At 42.1% G+C, this 20,079-nt stretch overlaps 1 protein-coding gene across 12 annotated transcripts in view; it reads right to left on the bottom strand.

The window, feature by feature from the left end:
* Positions 1-20,079, bottom strand: part of neo1a (neogenin 1a) — a 162,517-nt gene that overhangs the window by 65,458 nt on the left and 76,980 nt on the right. For all 12 annotated transcript variants that reach the window (XM_082526439.1, XM_082526445.1, XM_082526437.1 and 9 more), the window contains exons 3-4: positions 5,811-6,086; positions 4,287-4,437 (exon numbers count right to left, since the gene is read on the bottom strand). In XM_082526439.1, coding sequence (XP_082382565.1) covers positions 4,287-4,437; positions 5,811-6,086 — 427 coding nt within the window. The remainder of the gene's footprint in view (positions 1-4,286; positions 4,438-5,810; positions 6,087-20,079) is intronic.

Genomic DNA, 20,079 nt, shown 5'->3' with positions numbered 1-20,079 from the left:
TTCATTATGACTTCACTTAAGAGGCAATTATCTATGATTGCATCTGAAAGAGTGGGGATTTAAATGGCAGTGGCATTTGCTCGGTCATGCCGTCTTTTCAAGAGCCGTGGAATCAATTCTTTGGTGTGAATCTTCAAATTATTATTAAGGTACTAGTGGTTTGGATTCCACATCGCTACAAGTCATTCTGCTGAAAAGCGGGCACAACAGTGACACGGTGTCTTACGCGACAGCTATAAATACATGAAACGATATGATAGCTAACAAATATGCTGAGCTAAATTCCCGTCTTCATGCACAACTAAACGCAATACACAGAATAATATTTAAGCAAACACAGGAGCACAAGGAGGCGAGGAGACAGATGACTTTGAGGCTTTGGAAAGGGGGGCGGTGATTTACATATTCAGTCAATTCCCTGTTGCTGGCCGACATGCATAATTCATCCATTTTATTGACTGCTGAGGAATTCTGTTAGGTGACTGAGAGATACTCCCGAGAACAAAAGATGACTGTCCTTTTCATAAGTGTCATCAGGACCAGTATGTCTGAGAGATCCAAAGGCCTGTTTCTCTGTATAACGGATGAAACAAGGCATATTTACAAAGACTGCATTTTCAGTGTGTTGAAGGAACAGCTTAAAGTGCTACATATGCTGTTGCTGATATTAATCAAAATAAATGTTGAGCCCGGTGTCCTTGGCAATAGAATTGCTCAGAGCCTAAATTGAATTGAGGCAACATTCAGGACGCCGGCGAATACACACACACAGCGCGTTACAGCAGAATAATCCATCGTATGATCGATACTGAGTGCATTGGAAAACGTAGCATCGGAACAGATAGGCCCTGCTTTTCTACAGACAACTACACTTGCGGTCACTTTGTTATGTACACCTGTTCAGCATCTTGAAAGTGCACATTTCTGATCATCTAATCGGCACCTTAATGCATTTAGTCGTGCTGAAGTTCAAGATGAGCATCAGAATGGGAAAGAAAGATCATTTAAGTGATTTTGAACATGGCAAGGTTGTTGGTGCTAGATGGGCTCGCCTGAGTATTTGAGAAACTGCTGAACTACTGGGGCTCTCCTACACAACTGTCTCTAGCGGTCAGAGGGAAACGGCCAGAATGCTTACAAATTGACAGGAAGACAATAGTAACTGAAATAACTTCTCGTTATGACCAAGGTATGCAGAAGAACCATGCACAGTGCATCTTGAAGCAGATGGGCTATAGCAGTTTAGAAGATCACATGGTGAGCCACTACTGTCAGCTGAAAACAAAGTACGATTAATATTAGCTCACCAAAACTGAACAACAGAAGATTGGAAACATTGGCTGGTCCGCTGAGTCTCGATTTCTGCTGCCACATTCAGATGGTTGGGTCAGAATTTGGTGTGAACAACATGAAAGTTTGGATCCATCCTTGCAGCCCTGTATTAAGAATTCAGGCTGCTGCTGGTGTAATGATGTTGGGCCCATTAGTACAAACTGAGCACTGTTTAAAGCCCCGAGCACTACCTGAATATTGTTGCTCACCATGACCACAGTGTACCATTTCCTGCTTCCAGTAAGATAACTCATCATTGTTACAACGCTCACATAATATCAAACATGACAGAGACTTCCCTGTACTTAAGTCACCAGATCTCCATCCAAAAGAATACTTTAAGATGGTAGGGTCAGAATTTGCCGTACACTATGTGACTCTGTGTTTATACACCTCTCTGTGTAAAATTATTAGTTATTATTAATCTCTGGCTCTCATCCACAGCATGTCTTTGTCCCGTCTTCCTCTGAGGAGTGTTTCCAGCTCTTTGTTGAATCTGTGCCATGAAGAATTAAGATAGCTCTGAGGATCAAAGGGAGTACAAGCAAGACATACCTAATCAAGTGTCCAGTAAGTGTATGTTTATATATAACAAAGGAGATATTATCCAAAAATTACTTTGCAAGTAGAGAAAAATATGTCTACCAATAAAAGTTGGTGGGTTGCAAAAAACAACATAAATCATTTAATGAGTTGATCAAACAAACAAGAGCTTCACACGTAAAAACGGATCATTTTGTCCTGTGTGAAGTGAGGCAGCATCTCACCGCATGATTCTTTATAATCACACTCAGACACATGCAGGAGAGGACAAGTTTCTGTCCCAGGTGAGCCACAATCAACAGGTCCAGGACTTAATTTTCACTCATGACAAAAGGGTGGTGGTGGTGTCGGTAGTTAGGTTAGGTCATTCTCTTCTATCGCTTACAGATTTGTAAAAGACTGCAGACTGTGACTGACCGAGATCCAACACGCTTTTTCTTGGTCACAAGAAGAATCTATGAATATTATTCCCAGATCTGACACAGTGGCCCCGTGAGCCGGACACAACAAAGAGAAATCAGCTACTGATCGACTGAGAGTGGGGCAACCACCTGTTTAGTTTCAGCCCTCTGCTCTGTCCTTGTCTGTCAACATAGAGACATTTTTAAACAGCCAGTAAGGCCTACATGCCAATACGGGCAAGTGATCCCAATGAAATGTCTCCTGACAGGTTATGAATAACATGCTAATGCGACTCTTCAAAGACCTAAGACAGAAATCCTACTTATGGCAGAAATCCTTTATGCAGCACATTGTGAAAAGACTTTTGAAGATTTCCTCTGCGTCTTTCAAAGTATCTTAAAGAACTTCAGTGAAGTCGGGCAGAAAGTGGAAGGACTAGCAAAGAATTACAGGGAAGAATTAGAAATTCAAGAGTCTGCATTGTCCAAAGCCTCTTTCATCTTGCACTCTTATCGCGTTACCTTTGTTATTTGTTGCTCGGGATAATAGTGGCTGTAAGCCATTGTGAATTCAGACGTAGAGAAAAAGAAAACAAGAGATGTGACCGAGCTGAAGGATCGGCAGCGATACTCCCCACCATCGCTGAGCTGCTCCGCTTTCGATTGGTAGCTTTGACACGTCTTCATCAACTCTCATCTCATGTCTACAGCTCCAGCGTCGCTGCTTTGAAGGCCCTGTTTGTGTTGCGCACCAAAGACCAATTAGATACTCTTTGCAGATTCCCCTTACTCTCTCCCTTACACTACATGCCACACCAATTTTTAATTGACAGGAGCTCCTCTATCTTTCATGTAATACCTGGAAGGAACAAGAGACTCTCAACAGGAAAAAAGGGGAAAATTCCACTGCTATTCTTTTTAATTGTCAATGTCGTCGTTAATGAAAAGAAAAAAAAAAAAAATCAAAGGAACAACCTTGGAGATGTATTCACCGCTCAATTTTTTTTGCGCTGAAGGCAGGAGCATCGGGGTCTTCTTCTATATGACCCAGACATCCCTGCTTTTTCACTATGCTTGCTAATTACCAACGGAGACACCCTAGGGGGGTGGCTATGCGAGCTGGATATTGTCTTGTATTTAATAGAAGGTAGATTAATAAGTACCTTTTTACCCAGCTCCCTTTGGAGGTCAGAACATTCAGACAATTCCACAGGCATTAAAAACTTGAGGTGTGGAGCTATGCTTGGAACCAGAGGTTGGAAGGTCTAATGATATTCTCGTTCACACCGCACCGGGGCCTCGCGATTACCAATGTGACGACCTTACATTTAATTTCACTGAACGCCCAAATCCATTCTGAGCTAGATTTAGATGAATGAGCCACATTTTAGCCACGTTGAGTTGAAGAGTTATTATTCCACAGGAGCAGCACACAGGGGTTAGGTAAACAAAGTGCTTTCTTAATTGGTGAGAACCAAACTTCACATGTCCAATGCAATTCTCTCTGAGGGATTTGAGCTGCACTGCCTGAGCTAATGAGAGCCAGAGAAGTGAGAGCACAGGCACTGTGACACTCTGTCTTGGCTCTTAATTTGTGAACTTCCCCTCAGCTGGCAACCCCACAGCCTGCTCTCCCAGATGAAGTGGCTCCGTTGGCACGTCCAGGTCTCCCCCCGGGGCTCTCTGGGTAGCTGTGGCAGAACGGCATTAACACCTTGGGGAGCAGGCGCCAGGACTAACAGTTTAGCTTCTGGAGGCCAGAGGCACCGGGTACAAAGGAGCAGTACATTACAGTACTCTGCTGCTTTTATAAACCTAGGAATGTGCGAGAGCCCAGGGAAGCTGAGCACAACTGCTTGTGGCTTTACTGTAACTATCGCCAATTACTGGCAACTTTCAGGTGATAATCCAAACCTGTTGTTTTTTCTTTTTTGTTTAACAATCTCTGCTTTTTCAATCAGAATAGATAAATGCATCAAACAATAGATCACAGAGCTGCCCTACACGTACCTCTCTTCCAGCAGCTTGTCTCCAAACATCCAGCTGATGCGTGGTGCAGGGTAACCCGTGGCCACACAGGGCAGCAGCACGCTGGCATCAGTCGTCTTGGTCACAGACACAGGCTGCACCAGGAATTCCAGCTTCCTCTCCTCGCCAGTTTCTTAGATGTGAAGGGGGAAAAAAAGGGGGTCAGGGTTAAGACTGAGGTTAAGCAAAGAATTTCTGGGAAGAATTAAAAACTCAAGAGTGGGTATTGTCTTTATTTTCCAAAGCCGCTTTCATCTTGAACTCTTATCAAGTGTATTATTTGTTTTATTGATCAGAAAAAAAGGACAAACAAACAGTAAATTGCAGCCTGCAACAGGAATTCCAGCTTCCCCTGCAGTTTCTTAATTGACCGGGGGGGGGGGGGGGGGGGGGGGGGGGTGACCGTTAAGGCTGAGGTTAAGGCTAGGGTTGAGTAAGCTAACCTCCATGTCCATCCATCTTACACTTAAGACTGACTGACAGCCTGACACTCAAGCCACAAAGAGTCAGACTGAATAATGATAATGATATCTAGCACAGATAAAGCTGTGTATGAGTTCAAACTGCTGTGTATGATTCCAGCTGCAACTTAATGCTGGAATAGCATCGAGTAATAACCACGAGGGTCATGGTCAGCCAGACTTCTTATTTTTTTAATAATGAACTGCTGCGAGTTCACAGGAATGTGTGAAACTCCCACTCAGCAATTCACGGCGAAAATACCAGAGCTGTATTTGGTTGTGCCTTCACAAGAAAACAAAAAAAAGACACAACTACACATGATAATAACTACACCTAATACATTTATTCATGTCCCTCCAATATCTGATGGTGTCCACGCAAAAATGTATTTCCATTTTGTCACAAAGCTTTAAAATCTTCCCCTTTGTGTGGCTCCAACTTCCTGCCACTCTACCACACATCTGTAAAGGAGGCAAACAGAGATGAAGACCCCCACTGGGGCCTTGTTGAAGTCTGATTTACAGCCTCTAATATCTTCCCTGTGCTGGCAGGAGCCTGGTGCTTAACAACTTAGTAAATAAAACTTCCAGGGGGGTGAGACAAGACCCTGCCACAATGGAATTCGGGTTCCTTTTGAGCTGCAGCTGAGTTACTGTTGCGTCACTGATAACCCCAGTGGGAATTTTACCGCTCCTGCTAGCATTCAAAAATCTCTCACCACAGGTAGCCGGGTCTCTTCACACTAAAGGTAATGAGCAACCGAGAGAGAACTCAATGTACTGCTGTAATTAAATGATGCACTGGACTATATACAAATTTCAATTTACCTCACAAGAGGACCTACGAGGGTCTAAAAGCTCTAAAGATGTGGTGACGTTTTAACAGGTGACAACTGATGACAAGCAGGGTAAAATATTTTAATATTAGAAAACAATACTAGTGTATTCATTATATTGCATAACTGAGTTTACAGCGAGAAGTTCCTATAGTAACAGATGTAGATTCATAATGGACAACATTTCACCTGGTGTTCTCTCAAATTACCTGGTACAGTTTGGAGCTCGGCCTCATCACTCAACTTGGAAGAGCCAACGTTTTCCACAAGGCAGCGGTACGTGCCAGCGTCCGTCTCCGAGGCATTGCTTATAACCAGGGCTCCACTCGGTAGCTGGATCAACCTGGTACTCAGCTCCAGGGGCTGTCGGTCTTTCTCCCACCGGATGAAGGCCACCAGATCCGAGTTGACCTCACATGCCATCACCTGACTGTCCCCAAGTCGCGCAGTGGCTGGCAACGGTTGGTTGGCAAACCTGGGCATCCCTGCAAGACAGCGATAAGGCAGATGAGGAACACTCATAGCAAAATTTTATGGTAGCAGTTTAAGGGGTTTATGAAACCTGAATGAAAAAAGCAGGGCTTCAGGTTTTTAGTAAACTTGAAAGCAAAGGCATGCTGACAAATTTGACTGTTTCATTTCATTAAATTTCACTTTAAGCTGCAATTGGATGTAAATTTTTGCTAAGGCAGATTGGAAAGGCAAATTGATTACCACAGCAGCTAATGAAGCTATAAAAAAGAATGTGGTATATCGGTTTTGAACTTTGACTTTGAAGCTGCATATTTCGTCTCATCTTTAGAACTGAAAAATATTGGAAGCGTTCTCTTGCACATCCATCCAATTTCTGGTTATATTCTTAGGAGCGAAACAGGCCAAAATCTTCAGCACCCACCTGTCCCGACCTCTTGCAAACAGACAAACAAACCACCACCCTTCTCCTGCACACCCGTGTCGTACAATCGTTTATCCTTGATGGTGGATGTTAATTTGCCACGCAGAGCAGGAGACACACGGCACTAATTTAAAAAAAAAAAAAGCTGGATCCACAGGCTGTTTGCGCTGCTGTAGCCCGACTTTCATCTTGATGCAAAATAATTATTTCCTGGGTTTGTAGTCATTGATCTGAAACCAACACTCCCGGGCCGCTTCCGAAACAATCGCGCACAATGACTTCAATTAAAAAGAACTTACAATGTGTAAACTGCAAATGTTATTCTTGGGTTTATTAGTGAGGCAGAGGGAAGAGTTTGTTGTTTTCCAAAGTAAGAAGGCCACTCCATCTCCAATGAAAAGTGCAACATGCTGTGTTATTATCATGGAGGGCCTCTCGAGGTTTTGGGCCAACTGTGATCGTCTCCTTGGAAATTTGTGCAGATGAAACAAAGAGTCTTGTTTGAGTGTCTGTTTTTCTGTTTATGAGAGCAAGTTTAGCTGCTGTAACTCCGCTGAAGACTTGCTAAGCGATGACTTGGCGTCCGCCCCGTCCTCACCTACAGACATCTCCTCAAATCCCCTGCCAGGAATGGCTCCAGGGTAAATCACACTTTAAGATAAGGGCCCAACAGTGACAGACTCCCCTCCCGGCCTGGGCCGACGTGCACAGCTTCTCTGAGTATATCTCAGCACAGTTCGGTTAATATTGGCTTAGCTGATATTTTTGTAACTGAGCTGCCAATCACTTAATATATAATCATGGCAGGGTAGGAAAAAAATAATGAGCTGACTTATTGAGGGATTAAAAGATACTTTCGCCCCTCCCTACAAGCTCAGACTTACTCACTGCTTGGTGCTGCTCAAGACAAGCCACAACTGAAAGAGCGCCTTCGATCATCAGATATCTATCTAGAGGTCAAAAATGACCCCTCAGTCGGGGCCTAACGATGTCTCTCCTCCACATTTTTTTGTTGTTCTTTCAAAAAAATGTTAAGTAGAGGTAAACAGAAACTAAAATGTATTAAGAGGGAAAAAATAAGCTCATTAACTGCATGATGATTGATAATCATGGGTTACACTCATTGAAAAACAAAACAAAACACTGGACTGATAGATTAAAGGGTTAAAAATTATATATAATAGTGAGGAGAAAAGCAATGGTTTATGAGTTAGTGTGTGTCTTAAAATATATTTAAGACACATTTACACCCCTAATAATTCTAATCTTACTTTCTGCAAATGGACATGTGCACAATGACATCAGGCCAAACCGTGTGCTGTGGCCTCAATGTGCTTATCTGATAAAGACCAAAAAATTTATTAATTAATAGAAATACCAGACAGCCTTTAACTTTATACAGTGCTCTCCAGATAGTAAGTAAATCCTTTAGCCCATGACATTTCTAAAGATGAGAATGACCCTCATTTAATGCATCTGAGGTCTAAAAAGTGACTAGAGACTTAGTGGAAAAGCTTAAGCCTTTACACTGTGGGCCAAGGAAGACACGGCAGAGGGCTCCACAAGTCATCTGCAGACATGCAGGGCAGGGGGAGAACATTGTGTCTGTACAACTTCAGTTCAGACTGTAGTGAGCACTTTCTGACTCGGTCTGCAGTTAGTCAGTCTCCAGCTCTCAATCGACTAATCCTTTGTTCCTCTTGCCTCATCACATCTCCGCAGGCTGTTCATCAGCTTGCCGTGTCTTCAGGGAGTGCGTTTCTGGGTGTGTGTTTGTGTGAGAGTGGGTGTATGTGGGGAGCCTAACTCACAAGAGCATGACAGCCGTTGTGTAACAGCCAGTTATAATGAAGTGGACTGCTTACGATGACATGAATATGTATGCGCGTGCTTATGCTTGCGTGTTAGGTGCTAAAGTGTACATAAGCACATTAAGTGTGGGTCAAGGCAAGGGGCATTGTAGATGGGAAGCGGTGAGTGTCGATGCTAACACTATCGATTCTAATTAATCACAATTCTCCATTTAAATCAACTTGGTGGACGCTTCATTTTCCAGAGCCTTGCTCAGCACCATCTATTGAACTGAAGTGCTGGGCTGCCAATCTGCACTTATTATCGGAGTGTGATGGAGCCAAATGAGTCCAGGAGAGCAATGGTATTTCAGCGGCCAAAATCCAAAGACTGGAGGGTTTATTCTAACAGAAAGCGGTTTCATTCTTCATTTTAAACGGAGCAAAATGTGCCTCCTCTGATCTCATTGATCCTCCCAAAAACATTTTCATACACCCAGCACTTGCACCAAATGCCTCCTTTGTGGAAGGTGGTTAGCTAGATTCATCAAACCCTGCATTATCTGCTCGGCTCTACCAGTAGAGCTGATAATAATCAGAATGCTAATGAAAGAACACGTCCCTCACTGGATGGAGATTAGCCGAAAACTAGTGCGCCACAACGAATGAGCATAACGACTGCCTGCCCCACCTCAGAGAAAAACCAAGCGCAATTATGTACACGCATACACAGGCGTACCCTTAAATCACACTGTTGGGTTCTCACTATTCTTAATTAAAATAAGCTATAGAATAATAATGAGCAGCTTAATAGAATTCACAGAAGGCTTTAAGGATCTCCCTTGAGATTCAAGCGAATTAGTGACTGACTGCAGAATGGCTGTCTTTCACCTTGGATCAAAAACATAACTGTGTTTGATGTTACATATTTTCAAGCAGTGTCAGTTACAGTAATTGGCGAAAACTGAAACTGGCTTACATTTTGTGCCAGGGCCCGGGGGGAAATGTCTCCCTATGCGTCGTGGCCAGATGCTGAGTTTGGATTGCTAACATGAAATACCTAATTTTCCATGGAGAAAATATGGAATGTAAAAAAATCAAGTCACATGGTTTATGCTTTGGAGGGAGCTCATATTTTTAAGCCCACAGAAACACCAAAGGTTACCGAAAAGACAGGATCTAGCATAATTACATAGTCTAAACGGGTAACTAGCAGAGGGATTTTTCACAGTGCAACCTTTACTTCTTCACTTTCAATTAGCATAATAATGATGTCATTAGACTAATGACAGGGCAATAAAACAACAATATATTCTAACACGATGTAATTTATTGATACATATAACAACAATTTCTCCACTTGCTACGGCTAAACATAAGACCAGGACAGTAAGACTCAGGACACAAACACAAAGATATGATAGCTACGCCAGACAAGTTACGCTTACAAGCTTAACTAGCTTCATGTTGCAATCAGCTCAACTCTGAGACACCAGTGTGGGGTGGGCATAATACTAGAATTTCAAACTTTCAAATCCAGGAAAATACTCCATTTTTTATATGAATGATACCAGCACAGCCAAAAAATAAAACAAGAAAATTAAGATTAGAATAGTAGTATGATATTGTCTGCTACCTAACTCTAAAATTTATGTTATTGGTTTATTATTATCCAACGTCCACTAGCCATATCCCCAATAAGACCCTAACAGATGGCTAATATCAGATACTCACTAATAATTAAATCAGAGACAATCTGAAAGGTTGACATAACTTCCAGGATAGAAATATGAAGACCATGCTAAAAGCCACATTCTATCAGAAGGCCACTGGATGTCGATAGCTGTGGTTGCTAAAAGACTTCCAGTCCCATAGAAATCTATAAGAAAACTGTTTTCATACTTGACCTCTTTAAACACTTTCCTGTTAAGTTTATGGGCTCTGTGACTCATTCCAGATCATACTGAATTTTGCAAATCTTGGTCATATTATGAACAAGATTTGCAAAGTAGGACGTATGTTTCAAAACAGAGGAATATCAGTGCTATGCTCATTGGCTAACAACTCGTGAATGACAAGTTGTCAAACCAATGGGTGACGTCCCGGCAGCTCTGTCCAGCTTTTATGCTGTCTATGAGTAAAACAGGTAACATTAATGTGTATGGCTTTAATGTTGTTTAAAAGGGAGCTTTGCTGGCCTCTCAAAATTACCTACAAAGAGTTGTTCAATAATGTTAACATCATGTTCATGTGTTAGTGATGGGAGAGGCTATGTGCTGTGTGAAGTTGTGTCAGATGGAGTGTGCAAAGAAGGCACGTTGGTATTGATACTGTAGCAGATGATGATCTAATCCAATAGCAATTTTTAGCACTGATTAGTGTCAGAGTATGATTTTTAATGACAATCCTACACTGGATCAAGCTCACTAGCCAAGAGCATGCAGTTTTTGAAATATAACCTAATATAAATTCTACGCTGTTGTTTAATGTTTCGGATAGTACTATTATTGACAGCAGCCAGAGGTAATATTAAATGTACACATCCATGAGCTAAACCTTTAAAAAGTTTAAAAGCAAAGAGGAAATTCTCTAAATGTAGCAACCACGAACAGGAGGAAGAAATATATAACAAAAGAGACACAACTCATCTTCTCATCACAGCAAAGAGTAGACTACGGCATCATTCCACTACTTCTTTCTCCCTTTCTGAATTCAACAAGTTCACTGCCATTCGTTGGAGACTGCTGAAAGTCATTCTGGGAAATGTGGAGAAATCAATACGTGAAACTGAGGCCCACAAGTCAGGCTTTAGGAAAGTGGATACACTAGAGATGTAAATTAAAACCCGTTGTGTCAGAATAATTCCTAGAATGCACCGACTGTTACAAATGTGCGTGAGTGTGTCTGACCATGCAAAGGGCGCAATAATAACATCCTTTTTGTCCTCCATTATCAACATGTCTCTTTCGGTTTTGCAACCCAAGTACACAAACACAAACAACCGCAATTTCTATTCTTGGTGTTTTTTTATGAAATTCAAAAGATGAGACGGGGCCAAATCAAATTTGCCGAGCCTAAAAAAAAATAAAAACAAAAACAAAACCCCCACCGCTTTCAGTGAAGTGACAGATCTGACGCCAGCTGAAGAGTAAATTAGACAGAATGTGAAGACATCCAATTAATGGAAACGTAAATCGAAGATGTCAGGTGAATGCAGGAGTGGCAGGGTAATCAAGTAGTCCAAAAAACACAGTCATTTCTGCTGCGAGTGACTGTGAGGAGAAGGTCTGAATGTAATTCCTTGGTATTAAATCTCCATGAACAATATCAGGTTTGCTTTGTTCAGTTCAGCGTCTCTTTCTGCTCATGCTCCCTTTAAAGCTGCAGCGTAAGTGATAATTAATTTTTCTAATTGAAGGTTTCCAAGCTTCAGGCAAGAATATTTTACTAAGGGCTTCCTCCATTACATCAAATCAAGCCATTTAGCCCACATACAGTCTTAAGAGCAGAATTAATTCACACTGTGCACTATATATATATATATATATATATATATATCTGTCAAACACAAAGTCAAACTCAATATATATTCAGAGGATTTGTAAATCACTGGTTTATCATGCAGACCTGAGCTCTTTAGTGCAATTCTGTGCAAAGGTCTTGAACGCCCCCACATTTCTTTATCTTTTTCTAGGAGAGTGGGAAACATTTGCAGCACATAGATGGAAATGCAGTATATGATGCAAAAGTAGAGTCTGAACAATTCCAGCAAGCTTAAAAGCCAGTATTTGGCATGTTCACCTTTATAGTTCAACACAGCCTGAACTCTCTTACTCAGCTTTCTTGTAATTTCTCTAAACAGCCTTCAGGAATAGTTCTCCAGGATTTTTGAAGGACGTTCAGAGCTCTTCTTTTGCAACCTTGACCATTTTTTACAGATGGCTGCAGACACTCACTTTTGTACTTCTCTGCTGACCTCCTCTGTACATTTTGATGCCAATTTAAATCAAAAACTTCAAATTTGGATTGTTCACGCCATAAGAACTATAGCCACTGACTTTCAGTCTTGTTCTTTGTTTACTTTGGCATTCCTCCATTTTTTCTCCCCGTTTCCTTTCCTTAAGAATAGCTTCTTAACAACCAACCTTCAAATGAGAAATGATCTCAGTGGAAAGGTATCCACTAAGACCGAGTGTTCAGTAGCTCAACGGGATCAACTGAAGAGGCAGAGGCATTTCTCAGGTCAGGTCTTTGCTGGATTCCCCCCCCATTTCTTAAGAACATGACTTTCAGATATTGTTCATTTGTTGTAGATGCTATTTTAATCAAGACTGTCTCGTATGCTACTAAAACTCTAAAAACTTTAAAAACTAGACTTATTTTTTTAGCAGCCACGAGTCCCATTATAATATTCTACATCCGATCAAAGTGTCATGCATCTAATTTTAGGGTTTATATTTAACCTACCAGTGGACCAACTCCTTCTGGGTTTCTTAAAAACAGAAAAGAAAAAAAAAACCTGAACAAACAAAATAAGAAGTAAAAAAAACAACACTTTCCCCAAGATTCTCCACAGGATCTAGCACACAAAATCCTTCCACCCCCTAATAATAGTGCATTAATACATTAATGTATTCTGTATATGAATAAGCTCAGACAGCACCATGGACGCCCATAAGCAAACAATAACAAGGATAACTGCTCTTAGAGAGAGGCGTTTATATTTCTTCTTTGCTCTATCTGTTATCAAACTTTAATTGGATTGGATTGCAGAACCCACTCAAACACTCAAAGACATTCCCTCCAAACAATAAAACCACAACGCTACCCCCACCACCCTCTCCCGCCAACCCACCATCACTCTTCATAAAGGCACTTCAACATTTATTGTACAAGAAAAATATTTCTTTCTCGCACTAATGCAGCCTAGATCGTGATGAAATTAAACGTTGAGGGGTGGTGCTTTGCCTGTGTCCTTAAGTGGCTCTGCATGCATGAAAAGCACAACATGAATTCTTTATAATGCCGTGCCAAGAGGGAGTTAGTTTGGGCTTTTTTAGATTTAATATCAGAAGTGGTCAAGAATCAAGCTGGTTTTTCAAAGAAAACCTTGATGTTTAATTACAAAGTTTGCATGGCCCACATAGGGGAAGATATTACGGCTGCACAGCCACTGCGGTTGTCCTTCTTAAAAATGCATGCAAACTTGTACATTTAAGCAAATAGACGTTTTGGAATCACAAATTCTGGGAGATGTTTGCTCGCGCTCTTTACCCGCTAGGCAGTAAAAGGTAACAACAACTTTCATCCCATCAGGGGGTGAGAGGTGGGAGGCCTCGGCGAGATTGACAAGAATGCAAACAGAATTAATTAACGAACGTGTACTGGAAGCTAACACAAAAGTTACTGGGATTATCCATCGCGTATAAAGCCAGACACGAGCATGGCATGCTGAGGAAATGATGAAACGTGAACGTCTGGCTGTGTCATCGCAACATGCTCGTCTTTTTCATCAACAGGGTGGAGTGACAATGATGTGATACAGTGCAATAAATAGACTGGCTTTTTTATTTTTTTAATCTTTGTTAAATTTTCATCCAAACAGCTACCAGTTAGAACACATGGCTAACGATGACATTGGTTAACAACTGAACTAAAACAAAAATTCAAACTGCTTACTCCAATGAGACAGTTGGAAACATGTAACAAACAATGAGCTCATCAGTGGAAAAAACCTAACAATAAATCAGTACTTCTAAACTACATAATGTGTGCAGTACAATGGTAACCGCAAGTGCATACACAGAGAAAAGCTTGTGTTGTGTACACACATCAGAGGAGCAGACAGAAGACGGGTGTGTGGGTGGTGTGCCACAAAAGTCAGCCTCAGACTGGGGTCCTTATTTTATCTTTTGAGCTGTGTAAAGATGACAGAACAAGCATTTCCTGACCTTGCATCCAGCCACAGCTTGAACAGAGTAGTACAGTGAAAACATTAGGCAGCTGGTACCCAGGAAAGACGCATCAGCCTGTTGTTATATTTGAAATATGGCACAGCAGAAGGCAGTCGCAAAATAGATGCATAGTTTTATTGTTGCGAACAAGAATGAAAACAGACGCCTATATGTGTAGTGCTGGTGTATTCGGGACACTGATCCTCCCAACTTCCTTATGTATGTTAAGCTAACTCAGCAAGGCTAAACAGCTCTTAGCTAGGGGAGGGGCATTTGGAACTGGTACCGCGCTGGATGAAGACCAGATTTTGAGTAAAGAACAGCTTTCTAAACATTTATGACAAGCAGCAGATTTGCCCCGCGGCACAGCTGCAGAACCTAGTTGTGACAACTCTCACTCGTAACGGGGACTATTTCTTTTCTTTTTTTTTTTTACTACTACGCTCTTGGTAACACACAATATAGCATGCACTTTAGAGGACAGTCGCTGCAAAATAAATGTCAGTAACCCGTCTCTCTGTCTCGATCAGGATGCTTGCTACCACTGTGACAAGTTTGATTTCCGGCTTTCATTTCTACTTGCGCATGCTTGTGAAAGACAGAGGGAGGAAAAAAAACATAAAAGACCTGCCTACAATGAAAATACACACACTCAATTGTGTCTACATGAATAATGACACATCGGGATGAGGCTGCTGGTACAGTTGGCACTCTGACAGCTTCTGATAGCCTGATGTGGGGAAGAGACAGCGGGGCTACGAGGAGCCTCCCTGATGGTGATGGATGGAGACGGATGCATGACAGGGCTAGGTCAGTTGCCATAGGAACAATACATTAGTTAGAGGGATGAGATGTACTTGAAGAAAAAAAAAGTAGAGTTAAATTCAAGACTGTTGCTTTAAAATTAAACCCATTTGTATGTGCATGTATGTCAAATCTCGCAAAGCAGTTAGTTTTATCAGTGCTGTTTACATAATGTAACAGCATAACACATACTGAAATATCTACCCAATCCCCTGTTTTCAAAAGGACGTGTTCACAGTATAAGCCTCTGAGTGAACGAGGGTTGTCACAATAAAAAGAGAAACAAGAAAAAGACTAAATACTTATTTGCAGCAGTATCAATACTAACTGTGCCATTCTGTCCTCCTCCAGTTGACTCACAGCTTCCCACAGCACCTGCAGACGGGCAGGCACACAACCCTCCCCTCACTGGCAGCTGGAGTGGCTGATGTTTAGGTGGAACACTTCAGGAGGAATTTCGAGAGGTGGGTAAAGCTCCCGTTTCAACAACCTTGAAATATTAAACAGCTAAACACATAAATGTTAACCCGGCTGGCTTCATCATACCTCTAATGTGAGCCTCTCCACTCTTCACAGGAGCCATTCAACCATTAACTGCACCCCAGCCAGCAGGGGTCATTTGTCAGTTTTTGTTGCAGGTCTGCAAAACACCGTCTCATCTACAAAAAGGTTGTTTTTTTTGTTTGTTTTTTTAAAGTTAATGAGTAACTATAACCCAGTGCAGTGACTAATGATTATTTTCATTACTGATTAATCTGCAGAATAACTCTAAATTCAGAGACATTTTTCCTTTGTTCAGTACATTGTTATTAAATTGCTTATTGTGTCTGACCAACAGTGAAACCCTCTTATGATCTGTTTTCTGTGACACGGGCAATCAAAAGCAGCAAATTACACCACGTAAGATAATGGGACCGGGTTCACGCTTGTATTTTTTGGATTGAGAATGGCTGACTCATGCAAATGCCTGCTGATTATAATTTGAAAGATCATATTTAACACTATTTTCTGTGCTGCTGGATGAGTTGTACGTGTGTGTGAACGGTCACCTTCCTGTGCGCAATTTCCTCGTGTTCAGGTATGGTCTCTCAAGCGTGGCTCGTCTGATGACTTACCCTCTGGGGACAATGGTTGGGGCTTTCAGGGGGATGCCACTATCTGCTATCTGGTAGGGCACAAACTCCCCCTAGCCAACTACAGAAACATGTGGGGGAGGGGGTTTCTTAAACAGAGCTTCTGAATGTTGTTTCTAGTGGAAAAGCTCTCTTTCATTAAAGATAATTGAGTTGTAGCCAAAACAATACAGATTGCATTAGGCCCTTTAATCATGTTAAGGTGTCTTGCTTTTTTACTGGGAGTTTAGCTCATTGTCAGCCCATTTTGGGGTTGACCTTCTGCAGAGGTCGTTGCCATAGGAGCGGATGCTCCCATTACCCAAGCACAGATAAATGTGTTGGCACTACAACCATAAATCCCTTTGCGCTTCCCGTCTAACCTCCCTGCTTTCCCCTGGCTTCCTTATCAGGGGAAAGCGGGTGGAGGGGGGTGGCAGGTAAGACAGGCTGCAGAGAGAAGCTCCACAGAGCGGCCTCCAATGTCAGAGGAGTCACCTGTGGGATTATAAAGGAGTTGTCAATCAAGCCCAACACGTGAGGAACAAAGAGCGGCTACCGCTGGCCTGCCCTCACATCTTTCTTCAAGTGCTTATTTCCTTAAGGCCTCGAGCAACGCCCAACCCCTCCACTGGAATGAAGAGCCCCTCCACCCTCCCGTAGCTTGACAGGCCATCCAGATAAACCGAGTAAACACACCCTTGTCCGGCTCTCGATGGGCACACGGAGAGCTTCTCCACATTCAGCTCTCTCCTTCAGACTCTTCTCTGCCACTGCGCTGTCTCTTTCCCACTACCTCCATTACACTCAGATTCACCTCCACCCACTCCTATCACCCCTCCTCTTTTTCCTCTCCATTCTCCTACCACACATTTCAGTAGGAGCTCTATTGTTTGCTAGAGAGGGGGCATGCTGCTGCTGGTTCTTATCTGGGGATGTTGCCGGCACATCTGCAGATGCTATCAGCAGCCCTGTTGCTTTGTTTATGCTCCAGCTCTGCAAGTGCAGCTAGCAGGGAAATGAGATGGATGGAGGATGGGGTCGGGTGAAAATTGAGCGTCTTGCTCAGTAGAAATGATGGAGTGTGTGTGTGTGTGTGTGTGTGTGTGTGTGTGTTTGTTTTGGGGGGCAATGGAGCAAAGGAAGGCCATTGTAAACACAAGAAAAACTAGGACTTTAGTAGTGCAGTAGTCATTTTTGTGCAATCAAGCATCACTACAGTTACTAATGACATGGCTTTTTGTTAGCTTGTAGTTTATGTTCAAGAAATGATGACAATTTTCTACAAAGCTCTCATCATTTCCACTGATCTGAGGGAAGTAAATGTAAATGTGCCAACCACCACATACAAGCACACAGCTAACTTATTCTTCAGCATGATTTAGTACTCATTTAAAAATCCATGTGTGGGTGTCTGCTTCAAATTATACCCCAATGAAGCTAAGGTAGAACAAAAAATGTTTCCTGCATAACTAGGATTAGAAGTGAGTTGCTATTACAGCACGAAACGTGCTGCAGACAGCTTCACTCCTTAACTTAAAGGGAATTGCCTTTCAAAGTGTAGGGTACACAGACAGACAGAGTGGCCGCTGACAATTTTTGAAGCGCCACTTGTTTAGTTTTTATCACTGGAAGAAACAGTAGTGGCTATGCATGCATTTGTGTGACTATATGCCTGCGAGTATGGGGCTGGCACCGTTTAAGCAGCAGATGTTTGCAAACACACAGATGCAGGCTCGCACGGATGCAAGGTGATGATGTCGCTGCACATGACCAGGAGCATTCATCATCCTTTACTTGGTCAAGAGGTGTGATGCAGTGGCAAATTGTCAGTTATCATTCTTAAGGTGTTTGCACACCTGCGCTGTTTAGTCCATTTAAGTGAAATCTGGCTCTTTTCCCCCTTGGTGCAAGTGTGAATACAATGACCTCACTCGGTCGGTGTGGACCAAAACAACCGCGCCAAGACCTTTTGGAAGAGGTGGTCATAGTGTGGCTCCAAATGAGTTCCAGAGCGGTTTGTTTATGGTTGATCCGAACAAACTACCAGGTGTACGTTGCAAGTTTGAGCAAACCTTCCCATAGCCACGTATGCTTTATATTGTGAGGATGTGGCAAGGTACTATAGATATACATGCCATACACCATTTTCTTTTCTTTCTTTCTTTTTTAAGTACCATAAGTACAGGGACACTACAGATCTTCTACAGCTGAAGAGGGGGCCCTCACCCAGCTGCTCCCACACGCAGCAAAAACTACAAATGGAAGACGATGACTTGGTGACTAGAGCAGCTGCCGCGACAGCGCTAACCTAAGTTGTTCATAACAAAGACAGTTAAGTAAGCTCTGGAAGTACTTTAGACAGCCAAGGGGTGATGAGTGAGCCACAAAAGGTAATATGCAAGTAGTACCATCGTGGTTTGTAAGACCAGTGGAGGAAATACCTCCTGTTTAGTGAAGCACCTCAAAAGACTCAAAAGTGAGTGAGTTTCAAATCATGTTCCCTTCTTGTATCATCCTTAAATACACATTGCCATTTAGTTTGGGACGCATTACTATTTCGCTTGAGCTGCCGTTGCCAATGGGAAATCAACTATTTACCATAGGCTAAAATGGCTAATAAATGAATGATTGAGCTAATGTAATGTAAATAACATTACAAAAGTACTACTTTGTATGCAAAACTACTAACACAAACTCATAGTACTGTATTCTTTTCTGTATTGTTGTATAAGAGACAGAACATCATCACCTCCACCCGATCACACTTCCTGAGCTAGCTCTGGACTGATATCTGATCCAAATACTGGATCCATCCTATAAATAACTCTAGCATCATTTTGAATTTCAAATCAGAACATTGCGTTACTTTATGTTCGGATAAAAAAGGGTTTTAGTGCAAATTTTCAACACCTCTCATTGCCAAGTGACAGGCCATTAGAGATTGTCTAAATCTCAAGTCTTAAGCAAAATTTATTCAACTAGTAACTATATTAGTTTGGGATTTTCCAGTCAAAGTTTACAGCCATGAATTTATTATTAGTGAAAGGAGCCGGCTGCTTGTGCCTGTCAAGTGCTGAGAGATCAGAAAACAGTTATGATTGTTTTTCCTCTCTTTTCCGCATTCATGTAAACATCTTTCCGAAATGCTCCAGTGAGCGTCAATAACAGCCCGAGCACAGCCGCTCATATTTCGACAAGGAATCTGACAAACGGAGAAGACCAATCTCTCCATGTAGACATGCGTAAAACACAACACACTTTCAAAGTTCATTAGCCACGTCTGGTGAGCTGCAGATGCCACGCGTAAGCGCCGACTAAACAAACTAACGCAAACACAGACATCAAACATTGCAAAAGCATAATGCACATATTGAAAAGGCTGCAGGAGGACAAGATTAGTATTTGAATGAGGATCACAGAGTGTGAAGCATCCATAGCCCCAGAGTACGTCTCTTCACTCGCCGGCTTTATTATTGTTAATTAAATGTGGAAATATGAAACGGATATATTATTTACTGAGGGCAAATGTGCAGCTGTGCCTTTTCATACATAGAAGAAAACAATGCACTCTGATTGAAAAAAAAAATCATATCAGGAATAATGCAAAGCAACATGAAGGCAGTCTAATCAGTCGCTGATGCCTAATGGAAAAGGATGCAACAGATCTGTAGAACACCTGGTCGGCCTGACAGTTTGGCATTAATAGCAATTACTTCAGTCCATCTGTAGCGCATTGCCTTCAAACGCAGCAGATGCTGTGCCGATCAGTGTTAACTATATAGATTTGACAATTTGTTTGCCGGCACATTGTGTTGTCCAGCAAACTAAATGTCACATTTCAATGATACAAGCTGAAAGCATTACTGTCCTTTAACCACACGACCGCACGTATCCACAGCAATGAAAGCCATGTGCTCATA

This window comes from Aulonocara stuartgranti, assembly GCF_965226115.1.
Source record: "Aulonocara stuartgranti genome assembly, chromosome: 1".
Taxonomy (NCBI): domain Eukaryota; kingdom Metazoa; phylum Chordata; class Actinopteri; order Cichliformes; family Cichlidae; genus Aulonocara; species Aulonocara stuartgranti.
The sequence above is the reverse complement of the archived record's forward strand: the minus strand, read 5'-3'. Positions and strand labels throughout refer to the sequence as shown.